The sequence below is a fragment of the Anopheles nili genome, chromosome 3 (assembly GCF_943737925.1).
Source record: "Anopheles nili chromosome 3, idAnoNiliSN_F5_01, whole genome shotgun sequence".
NCBI lineage: Eukaryota > Metazoa > Arthropoda > Insecta > Diptera > Culicidae > Anopheles > Anopheles nili.
In genome coordinates this window covers 3,126,218-3,141,115 of record NC_071292.1, presented here as the reverse complement: position 1 = coordinate 3,141,115, position 14,898 = coordinate 3,126,218, and the positions used below count along the sequence as shown (strand labels likewise).

Sequence of the window (14,898 nt, the reverse complement as noted above, 5' to 3'; positions counted from 1 at the left end):
GCCACCCGGAACAGGAGTCAGTTGCAGACGACAAATGGATTGTAATTGCTGTCAACGCCATCATTGCCTGCAGCAGCATCACCATCATCACCTCCACCATCAGCATCGCGGACGCACCGCTTATCAGCAGCATCGTTATCAGCCCGTTCAGCCACTCTGCCGCTGTCAGCACCTGTGTCGCCGGGACTAAGGACGACTGTGCTGCGATCGATGTCCTTTCTCGCCGATCCGTGCCGAACTGATGCGCCCCCGAGGGGCCCTGGCGGGAATCGAATGCACCAACAGCGGCGGATGCATTAGAAGTAAGAAGAAAAAAAGGTACGTACTGGTTTCAAGGATCAGATCTGATGGCTTACTCCAGAGCCGGAGGCACTCTGCGCCGTTTAGTGGATACAAGTGGATTGTTATTTTAAGCATTATTTGCGAAAGGTTGTCTCAACACGACATCACTATCCATCGGCGCCGGTGGAAGATGCCACCATCGTGGTGGTGCAAAACGTTATTGATCGTAATCCACCACCCGGCCATGTTCCAGCGGTTCCAGTGGATAGTATCGGTAGCTTTTTATCGAACGCTTTGCTGGCAAACATTCAATCAGCCTGAGTGCCGCACAAATATTAGATGCGCCCGCGAAAGCAAACGATGCAATAAGACCGTGGGGTGGATAATGGTGATGTGGTTGATAATATGCGGCTGGGTCATGATTGGCGTCCTCGCCACTAAGGATCAAAGAACAAACGAGCGAACCGTTTGCTAAACCCGCCTCATTGCCACTTGACATCGATCGGTTTGGCTGGAAGGCGGTTCCAGTTCCCGTCGGGTTGTGGCTGATGGACGTGTGGTACAAGTGCAAACATTTGCTCATTCCGCGAAAACCGCCTGCTCAGCGATACTCACGGTCGGTTAGTTATATGGGATTAAATTTGAAAAGAATATTCCTTCCAGGGAGTGGGAAAACCCTGGCGTATTGCCGATGTGAGCAGTTGTTGTTTGATACAGGATATGAAAGTAAACTTCCGTCATGATGACTTTACGTTTCGAAATTTGATACCATTCATACAGCGGATGAATTTGTCCCGTTAATGCTTCGTGCTAGTAGCCTCGAAACATGCAGCTAATTGATTGAAAGCCATTTTAGCATGAGCCCTACTTTTACGGTCCACCCAGGCTCGCTATTCCACGCGACTCTCATCGAATCGTTTGCGATGCGTCCGAGGGCAAACTTCGAAACGAGCCGGAAAAAATACTCCGCTCCGCTGGCTGTCAATAGTTGAAAGTTAAGTTTGATCCTTTTTTGCCTTCCGCCCGTGCCCGCTTGGCTCTGACAGATGTCAAAAGATGAAAAGCTGCGAACGAAAATGCTGCAGGAAAACCCGGGCCGAGCAGAAACTTTCCACCGACGAGACCCTCGTCAACGATCGATTGTAAAAAGGCGACCACCAACGGGGCGTAACAGTGATTAATTGTGAGGTTTTGTGCGGGAAAACGAACGGACCGATCCTGGCGAGTGGACGAAATTTTTCCGTGTCCTAATCACGCACACACACTCGTTGGGATGCCTTGGTAAAGTAGATCATTGGACAGATTTGTCGTGGATGCGCATCGTCACGGGCTCTTTTCGTGAAGCTAATGCACCAGCGCACCCCCGTTAAAGGACGATTAACGGATTCGCCTTTGACAAGTCATCACCACGCGAGGAGTTGCCACAAATCTCTGGCGCCATTTACTTTTCACCACACCACCTGTTGGAGGGATTTGTAACGCTTCTGTGTGGGGGTCACTTTTTTGCTCGCTTTTTGTCCCTTTTTTCCTCGAGAGGACCATCATAAATCCAACCGACGCTTGCTCCGGCGGGATCTCTGGTGAAAGGTGGCTTTCTTCGAAGGGGCCAGTGAAGTTGCTTCGGCACGTCATAAAATCACAGACGTGCACATCCTACTAACAGCGCCTTGGACGCGCTCGTTTCACAAGCCGTGACCGTGAAGTATAAGCCGTGGAACGATTCACCAACCAGCAGTTCGTATGTGCGGTCGGACCGGCTGAAACTGGCAATTCATTGACCCTGACCATGGTTCGCAATGGGGACCAGTTCGCTCCAGTGTGGTTGCGGAGTGGAAAGGCCTATTGGTGGGAAATTTATTACGATAAAAGTTCGCGCACCGCTGCACTCACATGATCCCACCCTGAGGAGATTGAGCACGGTACGAAGAAGAACACAACTGAAACGCCGGCCCTTGGACGCAGTCACACAGAACAGTGGAACGTAACACTGGCACCGTTGTCTGGTGCCCCGATCGACAGCAATCTATCATTCTCGTCTAGTGCGAATTTCCCCCCCGTGGTATCTAGCACGCTCGGGTAGGCTAGCCGTCTCGGGCGCGTGTGAAAATGTCGCTTGTACGCCGTAGCCAACCAAATTGGCGTCCTGCAAAGTAATGCAAGACGGTCTAGGGCACCAGACAGCGACACCCTGCGACGACCCAATTTAAAGAACAATTTCGAGTCAGATTGCATCTGCTTGTCGCGCAATTATGCAACGCCTGTACGCAAGGTGCATCGCAAGTGTGCGATTCCTGAGCAACCGCGATGTGGTAGCGACGCGCCGTTCGTTGCGGCGGAATTTAAATGTTACTTAATTCGTCATCCCACCGCCGTGTGTTCTGGTTCGCTTTTGCGTGGGATCACGCCTCTCCGGAGTTCGTTCTGAGCTACCGGCACCGGCAAACTGGCGCACTTCCGCAGTTTGGAAAAGTTTGCGGCAAACTCGGCACCACCGTTTCGCAGCTTCTACACCGCCAAGCGCGTTCTGCGGGGTTTGAAAACCGTCCGCCACTAGCCGTGTTCCGTTGTGGCCGTTGAAACGACGCAGCGAAGCGTTGCGAGGAAGCTGCGTTCGGTGGAAAAAGCCGCGCGCCCCGGAAAGTCACGTCCGGTGGCGGCAAACGGCTACGGGGATGATGGTCGAAAGCCGTTTAATTGGTATTTTCTTCGGAATTTTCGCACATTAGCCGTGTTGTGGGGCTCGAGGGGCCTTTAATGGTGTGAGAGTTGCGCTTCGCAGCACCGGATAAGTGAGGACGGGACTCCGGGCTGGGCTCATAATTTCGGCCTCATTAGCTCCGTCAATGGGCTGCGGAAATTCTTGCAAAAGTTCAGGATGTTCAGTGCATCTAAGCTTAGCGAGTAGTTTGCTAGCTAAAAGGCGTTTCTCTGCTGCTCGTAGTTTTTCTAGCTGAACAGCTCTGAACATGGGTCTATTTCCGAAGAGGTCTTTTTTTTCTTTGTTATATGCTCTATGTGTCTGTGGTTTCGGTGATATCACGTCGATCCAGAACCTCCTTCAATGACCTCCATCGCCATTAGCTAAAAACCTTGAGCAAACATCATTATGATACAGTGTATGGTATCACTTTACACTCCCCAGGAGGAGCACGAGCTAAACGACGTTTTGTTGTTTTACAGCCCAAAGCCTTTTTCTGCGTCTCTCGTTTGGCGATGTGTGTTGGTTGCACCTTCAACCTTAACCTGAACGTCGCCTCAAACGATGACATCATCCTTGACGGTGATTATGTTCTGTATCATCCTGCTCCCTTGTGTGAAGCCACCGGCCAGGAAGAAGGCTTCTCAAGGTGAGAAGGCTCACACGGGAGCCTGAGTCACATCGGCACGCCGAGCGACTCATCCGACCCGGACGAGAAGAACACAAGGCAAAAAGGGCCTGCGAATGAATGGCGATTAGTCGAATTGACAGCATAGTGCCCGGTGATCGAGAAGATCACGAGATGTGATGCCGATTGGAGCGGCCTTCTCCTCCTGGTGGTGGGAATTCTCTAAATCCACGCGCTGACATCACTGGATGTGAATTCGTTCCGTTTTATGGTGGGCCTTTTGATGGCTCACCGGGCAAACTACCCTCCACGGCGCACAATTGCACATTCACTAGCGCGATCGCGCGAGGATGAACGATCGATTGATGATGAATCAATTGCGCGATTCTGACGCTTGAAAAAGCGCCACAGTTGAGAGAAGAAAGAAGAGAAAAAAAAACGTAAAATGGTTGACTCCACGTTGCGCAGAGTGAGGTTGATGTGCGGCAATAATAATAGTCGTGTTCCGTATCCCTTCAGCCTCTCTGCGCGTCCCTCTTGTACCCCGAGTACGTGGTGTACTAAATTTGTCTCTCGTTGTCGTGTTTCATGTTCGTTTCCTATTCTTCCATCGCAGATTCATCCGCGGAAACTGGAATACTGCGCCGCGTACCGCACCAGAAATCGGAACGGGATATTAAAGACGATGACATAGATTTTTTGCGACCGGCGAAGCTATTGACGAGGTGTGTGAGACATTTTGCGATTCCCTTCGGACGCTGCGGAACCGGTAGTCGGTGAATTGAGGTGAAGCTAGCCATTTGAAGCCATAGCTCAAACGCCACAAAACCTTCACGTCAACCCTACGTCATCGCCATACGCTTCGCCACACTCGCTTACGAACGCCCTCTGCCAGATTGTCGGACCAAAAGGAAAAATTCCCAAAAATTAGCAACCACCCCAAAGCATTGTTGCGTCGGTATTCGTCAGCTCCTCGGCGTATCGGCAACTTTGGCACGGCAAATAGGCCACATCACACCGACCCACTTGAGAAGCGCAACGTTGAACGCAAACGGCCCCAAGCTGAAGCTCCCCAACGTCATCAGAATGCGTCGTAACTGGCTCCTGCGCTGCAGCATCCTGATCAACGTGGCGGTGGTGCTGTACATCGGCAGCCATCTGCTGATCGGCAGCGGCAACTTTGCCCTCGGTCCGGCCTACATCATATCGGACGAGGTGCTAAAGCAACCGGCTGCCGAGCAGTTCAAACCGTACCTGCCGGCCCAGCAGCGGTTGCTTGAGGCCGAGCAGCAACTGTTCGAGCAACAGCAACAACAGCTCTTTCTACAACAACAGCAACAGCAGCAGCAGCAGCAGCAGCAACAGCAACAACAATCACCTCAACAAGGACACAGTAGTTTAGTGTTAAAAATTCAAGAAAATGGGGTAAGTTTTTTGGGCATGTTGCATGATTAAGGGGATGAAACCAGCGTCGAAAAAGATTTGATCCACGTAAGAACACTGTCCATGTCCAGCACAATGCCCTCGCAATTAGTTGGCAGCTTAATGAAGTTTCATGTTTTACTCTCGAGCAAAACCAACTCATACCTGCTACGTCAGTATACCACCGGCAGGCCGGAACACCGAGGCCCTTCCTTTATGCCGTTTTATTCGCTTGTTCGCATGCTCGTCTCGAAGTACATTAAACATTAGCCCACGTGGTGTTTTGGGGCAGTTTAATGTCGAAATTTGTCAGCGCCAGTCGAATTTGTAGCAACCCGAAATTGCACCCCCAATCGTACCGGACCGGAGGCGACACACGGACCTGCACTCGTCGCAGCAAGTACGATCGTAAATGGCAAGAATGACTAATGGTGTCGACGTCGCGACGTGAGGTGGTTGCCTTGCGGTGTCCTCTAAGAAATGCACCGCTCACGGTACTGCAATGCTACGGTACTGGTGGGTTTTCGACGCACATTTGCCTAGCGCGCGGCTTAAAATAGCCCGGCGGTTTTTTGGGAGATTTAGAAAGTCTAGGTTCTTTAAGGTAATGAATATTCAAACGGCTGAGGGCGCATTTCAACTGCGCGTTGTCGATGAGGAGGAGTTTTTCGTTGCTCGTTCTTTCACGTCGGAATGTTCCAGTTCCACGCCGCTGACTGACTGGTGATGAGGAGAAGCCTCATTTTTTTGTTTTATGATTATTTTATTCCTTACTCACGACACGACGCGACTGAGGCTGTTGGACGGTTGGAGCGGTTGCGTCGTTGTTGCTGCATTCGACAGTTGAGAAGAAACTGGAAGAAAAAGCCTTCCAATAGCCCGAAACCTCTCCTGTGCGAGGCTTCTAGAACGTGAACTCATCCATCTCGCGCGCCGTATCGATCGGTGCCAATTAGCATAAATAAAAAAGCAGAAGATTTTGGTCACTCGGAAGCCGTAAATCGAACAACGCCGAGAGGGCAATCTGATCGATGAGACAAAATGACGATGAAAAAAAAAACGTCCCGTCCGGTCGACTGGTCCCCGGCTTTACCGTAGCTCATCCACGCTGCTTGACCAATTAGTGCTACAGAAACGCGTTGCCCGAGGCGTTCCGTTTTCCCGCATCTTCGCGGAAGTGTTTCGGATCCACTTTTGCGCCAATTCCGTCTATTTTTGGAGCGATAACGGTGGCCTTCGTAGGCACCGCCATGTGCCAGCTGGTGCCGCGGGTGGTTCCTTGATCCTTTTCCGGTGCCCAAGAGTGTCACCGCTCAAGCTGTGCTTTTCGCGTTTTGGCAGACACACGACGATGCGGAAATCGCTTTATGGCTTTCTTGTTTGCCATACTTACCGGGTACACCCGCGTGTGCCGGTTTTCGATCGCCGTTGGACGACTTTTCGAACACGGTGTCCACGTTCAGCGTTCGGCAGGATGCTGTTGCTGCTGAGCCTCAGTTGTGTCTGGCCTGTGGCGAGGCGACGAGATGATAAATATTTGCGCCGCCGCTACGCAAGATCCGGCGACATCGAATTCGCAAACGCTATCAATTATGCAGTGGAAACCCCTTGGGGGAGGTAGGAAAATGGGGCAATCGGAGAACGGATTGCATAGCGGGTGGTTTTGTACACTCGGAATGAAGTTGCCAATGCAACGGCGAGGCGTGCGTTCCCGGCGAATACAAATAACCGTGGCATGACCGAAGCAATGAAAGCTTTTCCTTAACGGTTCTCGCGCGAAATGAAGTGAAGCATTAATGCGTTTGTTTGCGAGGGCATGTGGGGCGTTGGGGTTGACCTTAAACTCTTAAGCCGGTCTTTCCCGGCTGTTGTGCGGTATCTTCCCCGCTGCAGGATGAATTTGTCATGTAGCAAGACATCATTTATGAGCCGTCTTTTGTGTCGTTTGTCGACCGAAAATCGCGTATTCCTCTGAGCATTCGCGAAATGGGGCGTTGAACGGCACATTACCTTCGCCAGGCGTAGGTCCGGCGTCAGGGTAGAACAGGATCTTGAGTTCGGTTGGCATTTGGCCCGGACTGTGGACGTGATTTCGTGATTTAAGGTTTCACGCTGGTTTTGCAAAATTGGGTCAACGACGCTTGGGGGTTGGCGAGCGAGTTTTGCATACGCTGAATGACATGATTGATGCCACCCGTGGTACGCCGGTGTTATTTGCAGATCGGTGTGCAGGAAGTGTTTCAACAGTCGCAACCCCAGCGACAGCTGGTTGCAAGAGGTGCCCACCAACAGCAGCAACAGCAGCAGCAGGAGCAGTTGATGCAGGAAGCACGAGATGTAGATAACAGTAATCTTAATGTAGACGATAGTCGTTTCGATGTGCCAACGGAGAAGAGCACCGTCCGGAAGATGGTCGTCGGTGGGGATGTGCTCTATCAGGACGGCCAGCAACTCGCCGGCGTGGGACCGGGTGGTGGAGCAACGGGTGTGCTAAATGGTAGCGATATCTTCTCCACTACCGCATCCATGGACGTGGATGCCAAGCTGAGGTGAGTATCAGCGGTGCTGTGGAAGACGATAAACCGATTCTAATGCCATTTTGGCCAACTTTCAGATCACTGCTCAATTGCCATGACCGCGACTACGAACCGTACATCGGCCAGCGGGGTGACTTCTGGGTGTTGCGGAACTACATCCGCGCCGAACACGGTGACTTGCGGTGCCACGAAACAATCACCTATACAACACACGCAGATTACACGTTTCTGGATAATTTAGTACCACTTCTGGAGAGGTACGCTATCTCGTGCGAACGTCGCGACCACGAAATAAGTCTCAATTTGGTCTCGTTTTTTTCCTCCCAAAATTTGCAGGTGGAACGCTCCAGTTAGCCTTGCGCTTCATGCACCGGGCACGGATTTTGTGCCCACGATCAATTCAATAAAATATCTAAGAGACTGCATACCAGAGAGTCATTTAGTGCGACAGTTTGTCACATTTCATATTTATTTTAGTAGTAAACATATTCCAAAATTTGTGAGTATAGCCAAACCCACAAGCACCATCCCAGTGGAGTGTGTCTAATTTCTTTTGCGCATTCTTTGTAGGTTCCTAAACACAATCAAGTATTAGATACGTCGTACAACTGCTCACTGGCGATACCATATTTCAACGTGTCGGTGGCGCAGCTATACAAGACGCAGAAAAAGCTGCTCTATCCCGTCAACGTCGGTCGCAACATTGCACGAGACGCGGCGATGACACATTTCCTCCTAGCTAGCGATATCGAATTGTATCCTAATCCGGGTCTAGTTCATAAGTTTCTGGAGATGATCGCACGGAACGAGCCTGTGTTGCAGCGCAAGAATCCACGGTAGACATCCTTTCTGCGGTACGAGCACGTGGCTTGGTGTTTATGCATCCTTTTTTTACTTCTTTCTTACAGAGTCTTTCCTCTGCCAATATTCGAGGTAGATAACAGTTCACCGGTGCCACGGGATAAGGCCGAGCTGCAAGAACTACTGCGGTCCGGCAAAGCGATTCCTTTCCACAAACGTGTCTGCTCCAGTTGTCACGGTGTGCCGAAGTCCAAAGAGTGGATCGCTGCCAATGAAACCGACGGTAAGAGATCATTTTCAGGTGCTGCGGTGTTGTCAGATACCTATTTTTCATATTTCCGTTGCTCTCGTTGTAGATTTGGGCGTGTTTCATATCGGCAAACGAATTGGCTATTTCGTTCATTGGGAACCGATCTACATCGGAACACATGCCGATCCGCACTATGACGAGCGGTTAAGCTGGGAAGGAAAAAGTGATAAAATGACGCAGGTGAGTAGAAGGAGTCGTTCTTCAGTTCCAAAGACATCGAATCAACTCATGCGTTTGATTTTTTACTCCTTTTTCAGGGCTATGCACTGTGCGTCCTCGATTACGATTTCCACATTCTCGATAACGCTTTCCTGGTGCACAAACCGGGCATCAAGGTCCTGAAAAAGGACCCGAAGCGAGCGATGCTGGCGGCGAAAACGAACCAGCTGATCAAGAAGATCATCTACCCGGAGCTGCAGGTCATGTACGGAACGCGCAAGGGCTGTGCTGTATAGTTGAAGGGGAAACAACATTAGTATAAGGCCAACGACGTCGGTGGCAATGGTAGTACTAATGCTGATGGTGATGGTGGTAATGGTGCTAATGTCGGTGGTGGTGGTAGGGGTATAATTGGTAGACGTTCGCGGACCATGATCTCATCGTCCTTCGGTTCTGCGGCCGGATGGTCTTCATTTTCTGTCATGTCGGCCCTGCCTGCGGTTCCCTATAGGCCGCACGTGGGCAACCGGCGCAAGAAAGGTAAACCAAAGGGCTACATTCGACGCAGGCGACGATGATGAGCGCATGGTCCCTGTCCTTGCTGCCATTGCAGGGGAAGTCTACAGGGTATAAGGAACCATTTTATGATAAGCAAGTGTGCAGGTAGGTCATACTCTCGTGCTTACGGATACGTACGTCAGCGGGATGACGCGATTAATGTATGATTTAGGATCTATCCAACAGTGGAACAGTCCCCGAAGATCCAAAGACATTGTGCATTGGGTAGCGGGGACGATCGCGATAGCGAACCGTTTCCAAAAACGTGATATTACCTGAGAACACTTGAGTTACTTTTTTAGTTTGAGGAGCGAGAAGAAAGGTTAGCAAATAACATTGCCAAGTGATAACGAAATGTTTGAGAAGATCTGTTTTTGTGTGTGCATGGAATTACGAAAGGCTAAGGCAATCCATTTTCATAGTAAGTGTCGTATCTAGAAACTCTCGTCCCCTTGGTCGCATAGGAGTTTCCAAACGCGTAGTCATACGACGGTTTAATGTTTTGATGAGGACACGGTCAATAGTGTACACATTTGAAATGTGTTCTTTGTCGCTATTTGCGGAGTTGGAATATACTCTTTATCGGCACAGCAATATTGATTTTATGATGAATTTTTATTTTCTTTTTTAATTTCGGTCTGATATTTGCCACTCATTTGCAGCTAAGCTGAAGCGTCTTTTACACCAATATTATGATTCTGAAATAGGCTTAGAACAGAAAGTTTGAAGAAAGAAACTTAGAATCAGTAAGTGTCGTCGAATGACACGGAATCATTCACAGTGCGTAATATAGCATACAATTAATTGATAGATATTTTACAAAGTGGCACGTTTTAAATTGTAGAGAAATCGATAAATCATGAATGTTAACAAATATTACAGAAAGACCAAGCACTGATCTGATAAGTTTTCCAGAAAACATGAAATTAAATGCTCTACACATGCCCATGGAAACACTTTTAATTGAATGGAGTCTTACAATTTGAAACTCAATTGAATTGTGAGAGATAACTGCTGTGTAGAAGGTTCGAATCTCGTTGGCTCAATCTGGAAATGTGTTTCTTGACAGCCTTTCTCCAAATAAAATGATGTAGTAAGATTATTATTTTAAAATCACGCAGTTTAAACCATGTATACAATTCCTATCTTCCCTAACAATTGTCCATGCTCTCAGCATATTTTACGCCTAATAGTTTGGCCCCGACACGATTTTAATTTTCATTCAAAAGCCCGCGTATCATTTTTATTTATTATTCCGATTTGTTTAACAGCTTGTAGAAACATTTGAAATACTCTTTCCATAATTCAAGTAACCCATAAAGAAACATATGTTTATTTTTTTTTTTCATTGTACACTATACATTTTATAATACACACGGGCATAAATGTTCTGCTGTTTTTTGCTGATAGCAAAGGTTTGTGCAAATAAACAAAAACTAGTAACATATCGAAACCTAAAAAGTAGCATACAACAGTTGCTATTATCTTTCATACTTTTCTCGATAAAAGCAAATATCAATCTTCTATTGTAATCCTTAGCGTACTGTTCTACTAATTCTATTCATTTGCATTACTCGCTCAATAGCTATTCTTCATTTAGCTTAACATACCAACCAGGTACGGTCACTAGAGTACGGCCGTAATAAAATTTAATGAAACCAAGCGGACAAAGTAATCGTAAATCTCACTATTGTAGGTGTTTACTTTACGTCTCCATAGTAAGTGCCTTACTCGTATGGTAGAATATAAAGCACATGCAAAATCATACACAAAATCGAACGAACAAATCAAGCCTGGCATAATGCATAATTGGGCCGATTCTCGACAGATTTAAAAACTGTCCGAAGCAAAAGAGTTGATGGAGTACTAGCATACACAAAATATACACTAGAAATCTCACTAAAGGCAATGCATATGAAGCAAGATCAAATCGACTCGGGCAATAAGATAGATACTATCAATTCTCAACGAAACGATGACCTAGAATCTTTACACCTATCCTTCATTATACGAAAAACTACATGAACGACGAATGCTCGATACCATGAACAAGATGTATGGGTTACTTTTATCATTAGCGTATCATTACAGTGTTTCTCTATCGTAATTTACGTTAGCTTGTGTACATATATATAGCCCTAGATATTAATTTATTCATTAGCAATCATGCACTTGAGCGCGTGGTGGGAATTCCATCCTATTTGAGCGCATATTTGCATAGAAAAGCAAGTTCGTTCATTAGTTCGTTTCATCTATTTCCATACGAAAGCTATCCCAAACAATCATGTACGTAACAGAGACGGTAGTGGCACGAAAGTCAAAGAGTATACTTTCATTTATATTGTGTGTGATTTGAAATTGACAAAAATTGTACATATAGTTCGTTTCAACCTAATGTTGGCAAATATAGTTTTCTTTTTTTTTGGCGTTTTGTGCTACGACTTTATGTTCGCTTTCCACACATCACCAGCGCACGATGGATGTATTACGAACTGGAAAAGTGGGTTGATGCCTTGCACGACATGGGCACACTCGTAAATGGAGCATAGATTGTACAGGTGTAAAACAAAGCAGAAAAAACGATAGGCACACATGCAGAATCCTCGGGAGTAATAAATGTATTTCCATAGAAGTGTTCCTTTTTTAAAGAAATCGCTCACGTGTTTGACGAAGCTTAACGGAGGTTTACCAATGATGACCATCGATCGCGATCTTCGAAGAAGCACGTTTCATTTCTGTAGACGCTATTCATGACTCACAGTTTTGCATGATCCGTGAAAAAATATGGCTTCGAAAGCTGCCGATTCATCGTAAAGAAGGTGGGTTAAACTGCCGAATTCAGAATGAATGCGCCCTTATCTTATCACTGTACGATGTGATATCGTCGAGAAATGTTATGCCGAGTCAGTCGCCAGACCTACCGTACTCAGTTGTCCGCGCGGTACCGTTCGAACTGGGACGTGGCCAAGTGAACAGCCTCAACGGAGTAGAGCACACCACACGGCCGTTGCACTTAGGTTGTCTGCTCTTGGAGGTGCTAATTTCCCAAGGTTTACATATAGTGCTCGTTAAATCGACGTGATCGACACGTTAGAACACACGTTTTGTCGGCAAACTGTTGAACGCATTAGCTGTGAGAGTTTCACTGCGCATTACGATTGAACGATTTCGATCGTCAGACGATCAAATCACGCGCTCTGAGAGCCGTTTGTGATCGATTGTGCGATCGAGTATGTTAGAGGCACAGGCCGCTTGAACGACGCCTCGTTCTCTCGCATAAAGTGTTCCAAAGCATCGATCGCGGAGTCCTTGAAGCACTGGACCTGAACTTACGGTCAGATGACAGCATTAAGCCACAGAGTAAACTACAAACCACTGCTTGTGGACGATGCCACCATGGTGGCCCGGCGCTCGACCGTGCTCCGGACGGTGCTGTTGCTGGTGATCCTGTTCTTCATACTATTTTGCCTCATGGGATACTACTATCAGCCGAAAGTCGGAACGGATTACACTCGAAATCAGTATCTAGAGGAGGGGGTAACGCACGAGGCACTACTGCGTCGACTAAAGTAAGTACTTCCTGCGGAATTAATGCGACCGATAGGCTGTTAACGAAACATGTAAACGTGTGTTGGAACAACCCTTGTGATGGGGAAGATTATTTTCTGTTTGCGCGTCATAGCTATCGTTATCAGCTCAGGTTGATTGTTTGAGTGATTGCATGAGGGAGAACATGCAACTGTTTCTTTTCTGCTTTTGAAAAAAAACAACAGTAAAACATCTTTAAGTGAATATCATTAAAAAATAAAACAGGGAAATTTTAGCCGTCATGGCCGAGTATATATGATTTATAAAAATGCGTTTGGTGGAGGCGCAAAACGAAACATATTTTAGTTTTGTTATCTTGTAAGAGAGAAGTCTTTGGAAAAATTCGTTTGGTAGAGGCGCAAAACAAAACATTCTTTTAGTTTTGTTATCTTGGAAGAGAGTAGTCTTTGTTCCCCCCACCTTATTGAATCAATTTGATTACGGGTTTCCATTCCGCCTTGAATCAGATCGGCTCAAATCAATGACTCGGTTATTTCAATTAGCACCACTTATGTCTGTTTCTTACCGATTCTTTGCACTATTTCAAGAACCATACTGAACTGCAACAAGCAATCAAACGCATACCAGCTGGAAAGGCACGGTGAGCATTACGTCTTGCGCAATTTTATCACCACGGAACGGCCAGTTGAGTGTTACGAAACTATCACATACACCACGCACGGGGATCATACGTTCCTGGACAACGTGGTTCCACTGTTGGAGCGATGGCTTGCACCTGTTAGTATCGCGGTCTACGCACCTGGCAAAGATCTGGACCGTGCGGTGGAACTAATACGCTACCTAGTAGATTGCCACGAGCGCCGTTCACTCGTTAAAGAGTATGTGAGCTTTCATCTATACTTTGGTCGAGAACACCTTCCCGAAAATCCGATCCATCACTACCGGAAGCTGTTGGCGACCCCGCTGGACTGTGCTAATACGAATCTAACTAATGTGTCAGGCGGGTTTGTGGACACGTATCGTATGGAGCATAACTTAACGTATCCGGTGAACGTGGCACGGAACATAGCCCGTAGTTCCGCACAGACGCACTTCGTTCTCGCGAGTGACATCGAGCTCTACCCCAATCCTGACTTTATACCTATGTTCCTGCGGATGATCGCACATCCATTCTACCAGTACACTCTGCACAGTCCGAGCGTCTACGTTCTGCCAGTGTTCGAGGTTGCCGAAGGAAGGGACATCCCTGTTGATAAAGCTCATTTGCTGAAAGCACTAGAGCAAGGAGAAGCGATAAAGTTTCACGAGAAAATCTGCTCTAACTGCCATACGGTGCCCGGGTATGCGGAGTGGCTAGACGTGGTGAAGTACGATTACACGATGGACATTCAGGTGACGTCGAAGCGAGAAGGAGCCTTCTCGTCCTGGGAGCCGATTTATGTCGGCACACAGCGCGAACCGCAGTACGAAGAACGATTAAGCTGGGAAGGAAAAGCTGATAAAATGACTCAGGTGAGTGTGCGCTTAATTGCTATAAATGATTGCGGGGTCATGTCACGTATCTTGTCCTGTTTTAGGGATTTATTATGTGCATTTTGGGATATGATTATCATGTGCTGGACAATGGATTCTTAGTGCACCGTCCAGGTATAAAGACGATGGCGCAAGCAAACAGGCCATCGCAGCAATCGAAACAACGTGCCTTTATGCACAGTACTATCGAGGGCGAGATTGTCGCACTTTACGGCAAGCGTGAAGGATGCAGGATCTAAATGCACCCAACATTCGTCATCCTATGCTGGTACACCATCATTCTATTCTAGTCAAATGAACGAACACGACAATATTGGGTCGTTGTTGGTTTTATTCACATGCCTTAGTGTGCCATGTTGTAGCATCACTTTTTTTATATTTTTATTTCGATACTAGCGTATATTTGTGCCGCACGCAAACG

At 47.5% G+C, this 14,898-nt stretch overlaps 2 protein-coding genes across 2 annotated transcripts; both read left to right on the top strand.

Annotated features, from left to right (window-relative positions):
- The first annotated feature begins 4,694 nt into the window (after nucleotides 1-4,694).
- LOC128723465 (beta-1,4-glucuronyltransferase 1-like) lies at nucleotides 4,695-9,133 on the top strand. The gene is made up of 8 exons (XM_053817210.1): nucleotides 4,695-5,033; nucleotides 7,251-7,579; nucleotides 7,645-7,824; nucleotides 7,904-8,066; nucleotides 8,138-8,403; nucleotides 8,476-8,651; nucleotides 8,725-8,858; nucleotides 8,936-9,133. The coding sequence occupies exons 1-8, from the start codon at nucleotides 4,695-4,697 to the stop codon at nucleotides 9,131-9,133; spliced, it is 1,785 nt and encodes a 594-aa protein (XP_053673185.1).
- A 3,601-nt stretch (nucleotides 9,134-12,734) lies between these two features.
- On the top strand, nucleotides 12,735-14,860 carry LOC128727745 (beta-1,4-glucuronyltransferase 1-like). The gene is made up of 3 exons (XM_053821683.1): nucleotides 12,735-12,964; nucleotides 13,532-14,456; nucleotides 14,522-14,860. The coding sequence occupies exons 1-3, from the start codon at nucleotides 12,735-12,737 to the stop codon at nucleotides 14,714-14,716; spliced, it is 1,350 nt and encodes a 449-aa protein (XP_053677658.1). The 3' UTR covers nucleotides 14,717-14,860.
- Nucleotides 14,861-14,898: the final 38 nt, after the last annotated feature.

What these genes read in the sequence shown, in the direction of transcription:
- LOC128723465 (XM_053817210.1), top strand. Translation starts at nt 4,695, where the DNA reads ATGCGTCGTAACTGGCTCCTGCGCTGCAGCATCCTGATCAACGTGGCG. An exon ending in GTAAACATATTCCAAAATTT is followed by an intron (nt 8,067 to 8,137) that starts GTGAGTATAGCC and finishes CATTCTTTGTAG; the next exon opens with GTTCCTAAACACAATCAAGT. An exon ending in CGCTGCCAATGAAACCGACG is followed by an intron (nt 8,652 to 8,724) that starts GTAAGAGATCAT and finishes CTCTCGTTGTAG; the next exon opens with ATTTGGGCGTGTTTCATATC.
- LOC128727745 (XM_053821683.1), top strand. Translation starts at nt 12,735, where the DNA reads ATGACAGCATTAAGCCACAGAGTAAACTACAAACCACTGCTTGTGGAC. An exon ending in GCACTACTGCGTCGACTAAA is followed by an intron (nt 12,965 to 13,531) that starts GTAAGTACTTCC and finishes CACTATTTCAAG; the next exon opens with AACCATACTGAACTGCAACA. An exon ending in AAGCTGATAAAATGACTCAG is followed by an intron (nt 14,457 to 14,521) that starts GTGAGTGTGCGC and finishes GTCCTGTTTTAG; the next exon opens with GGATTTATTATGTGCATTTT.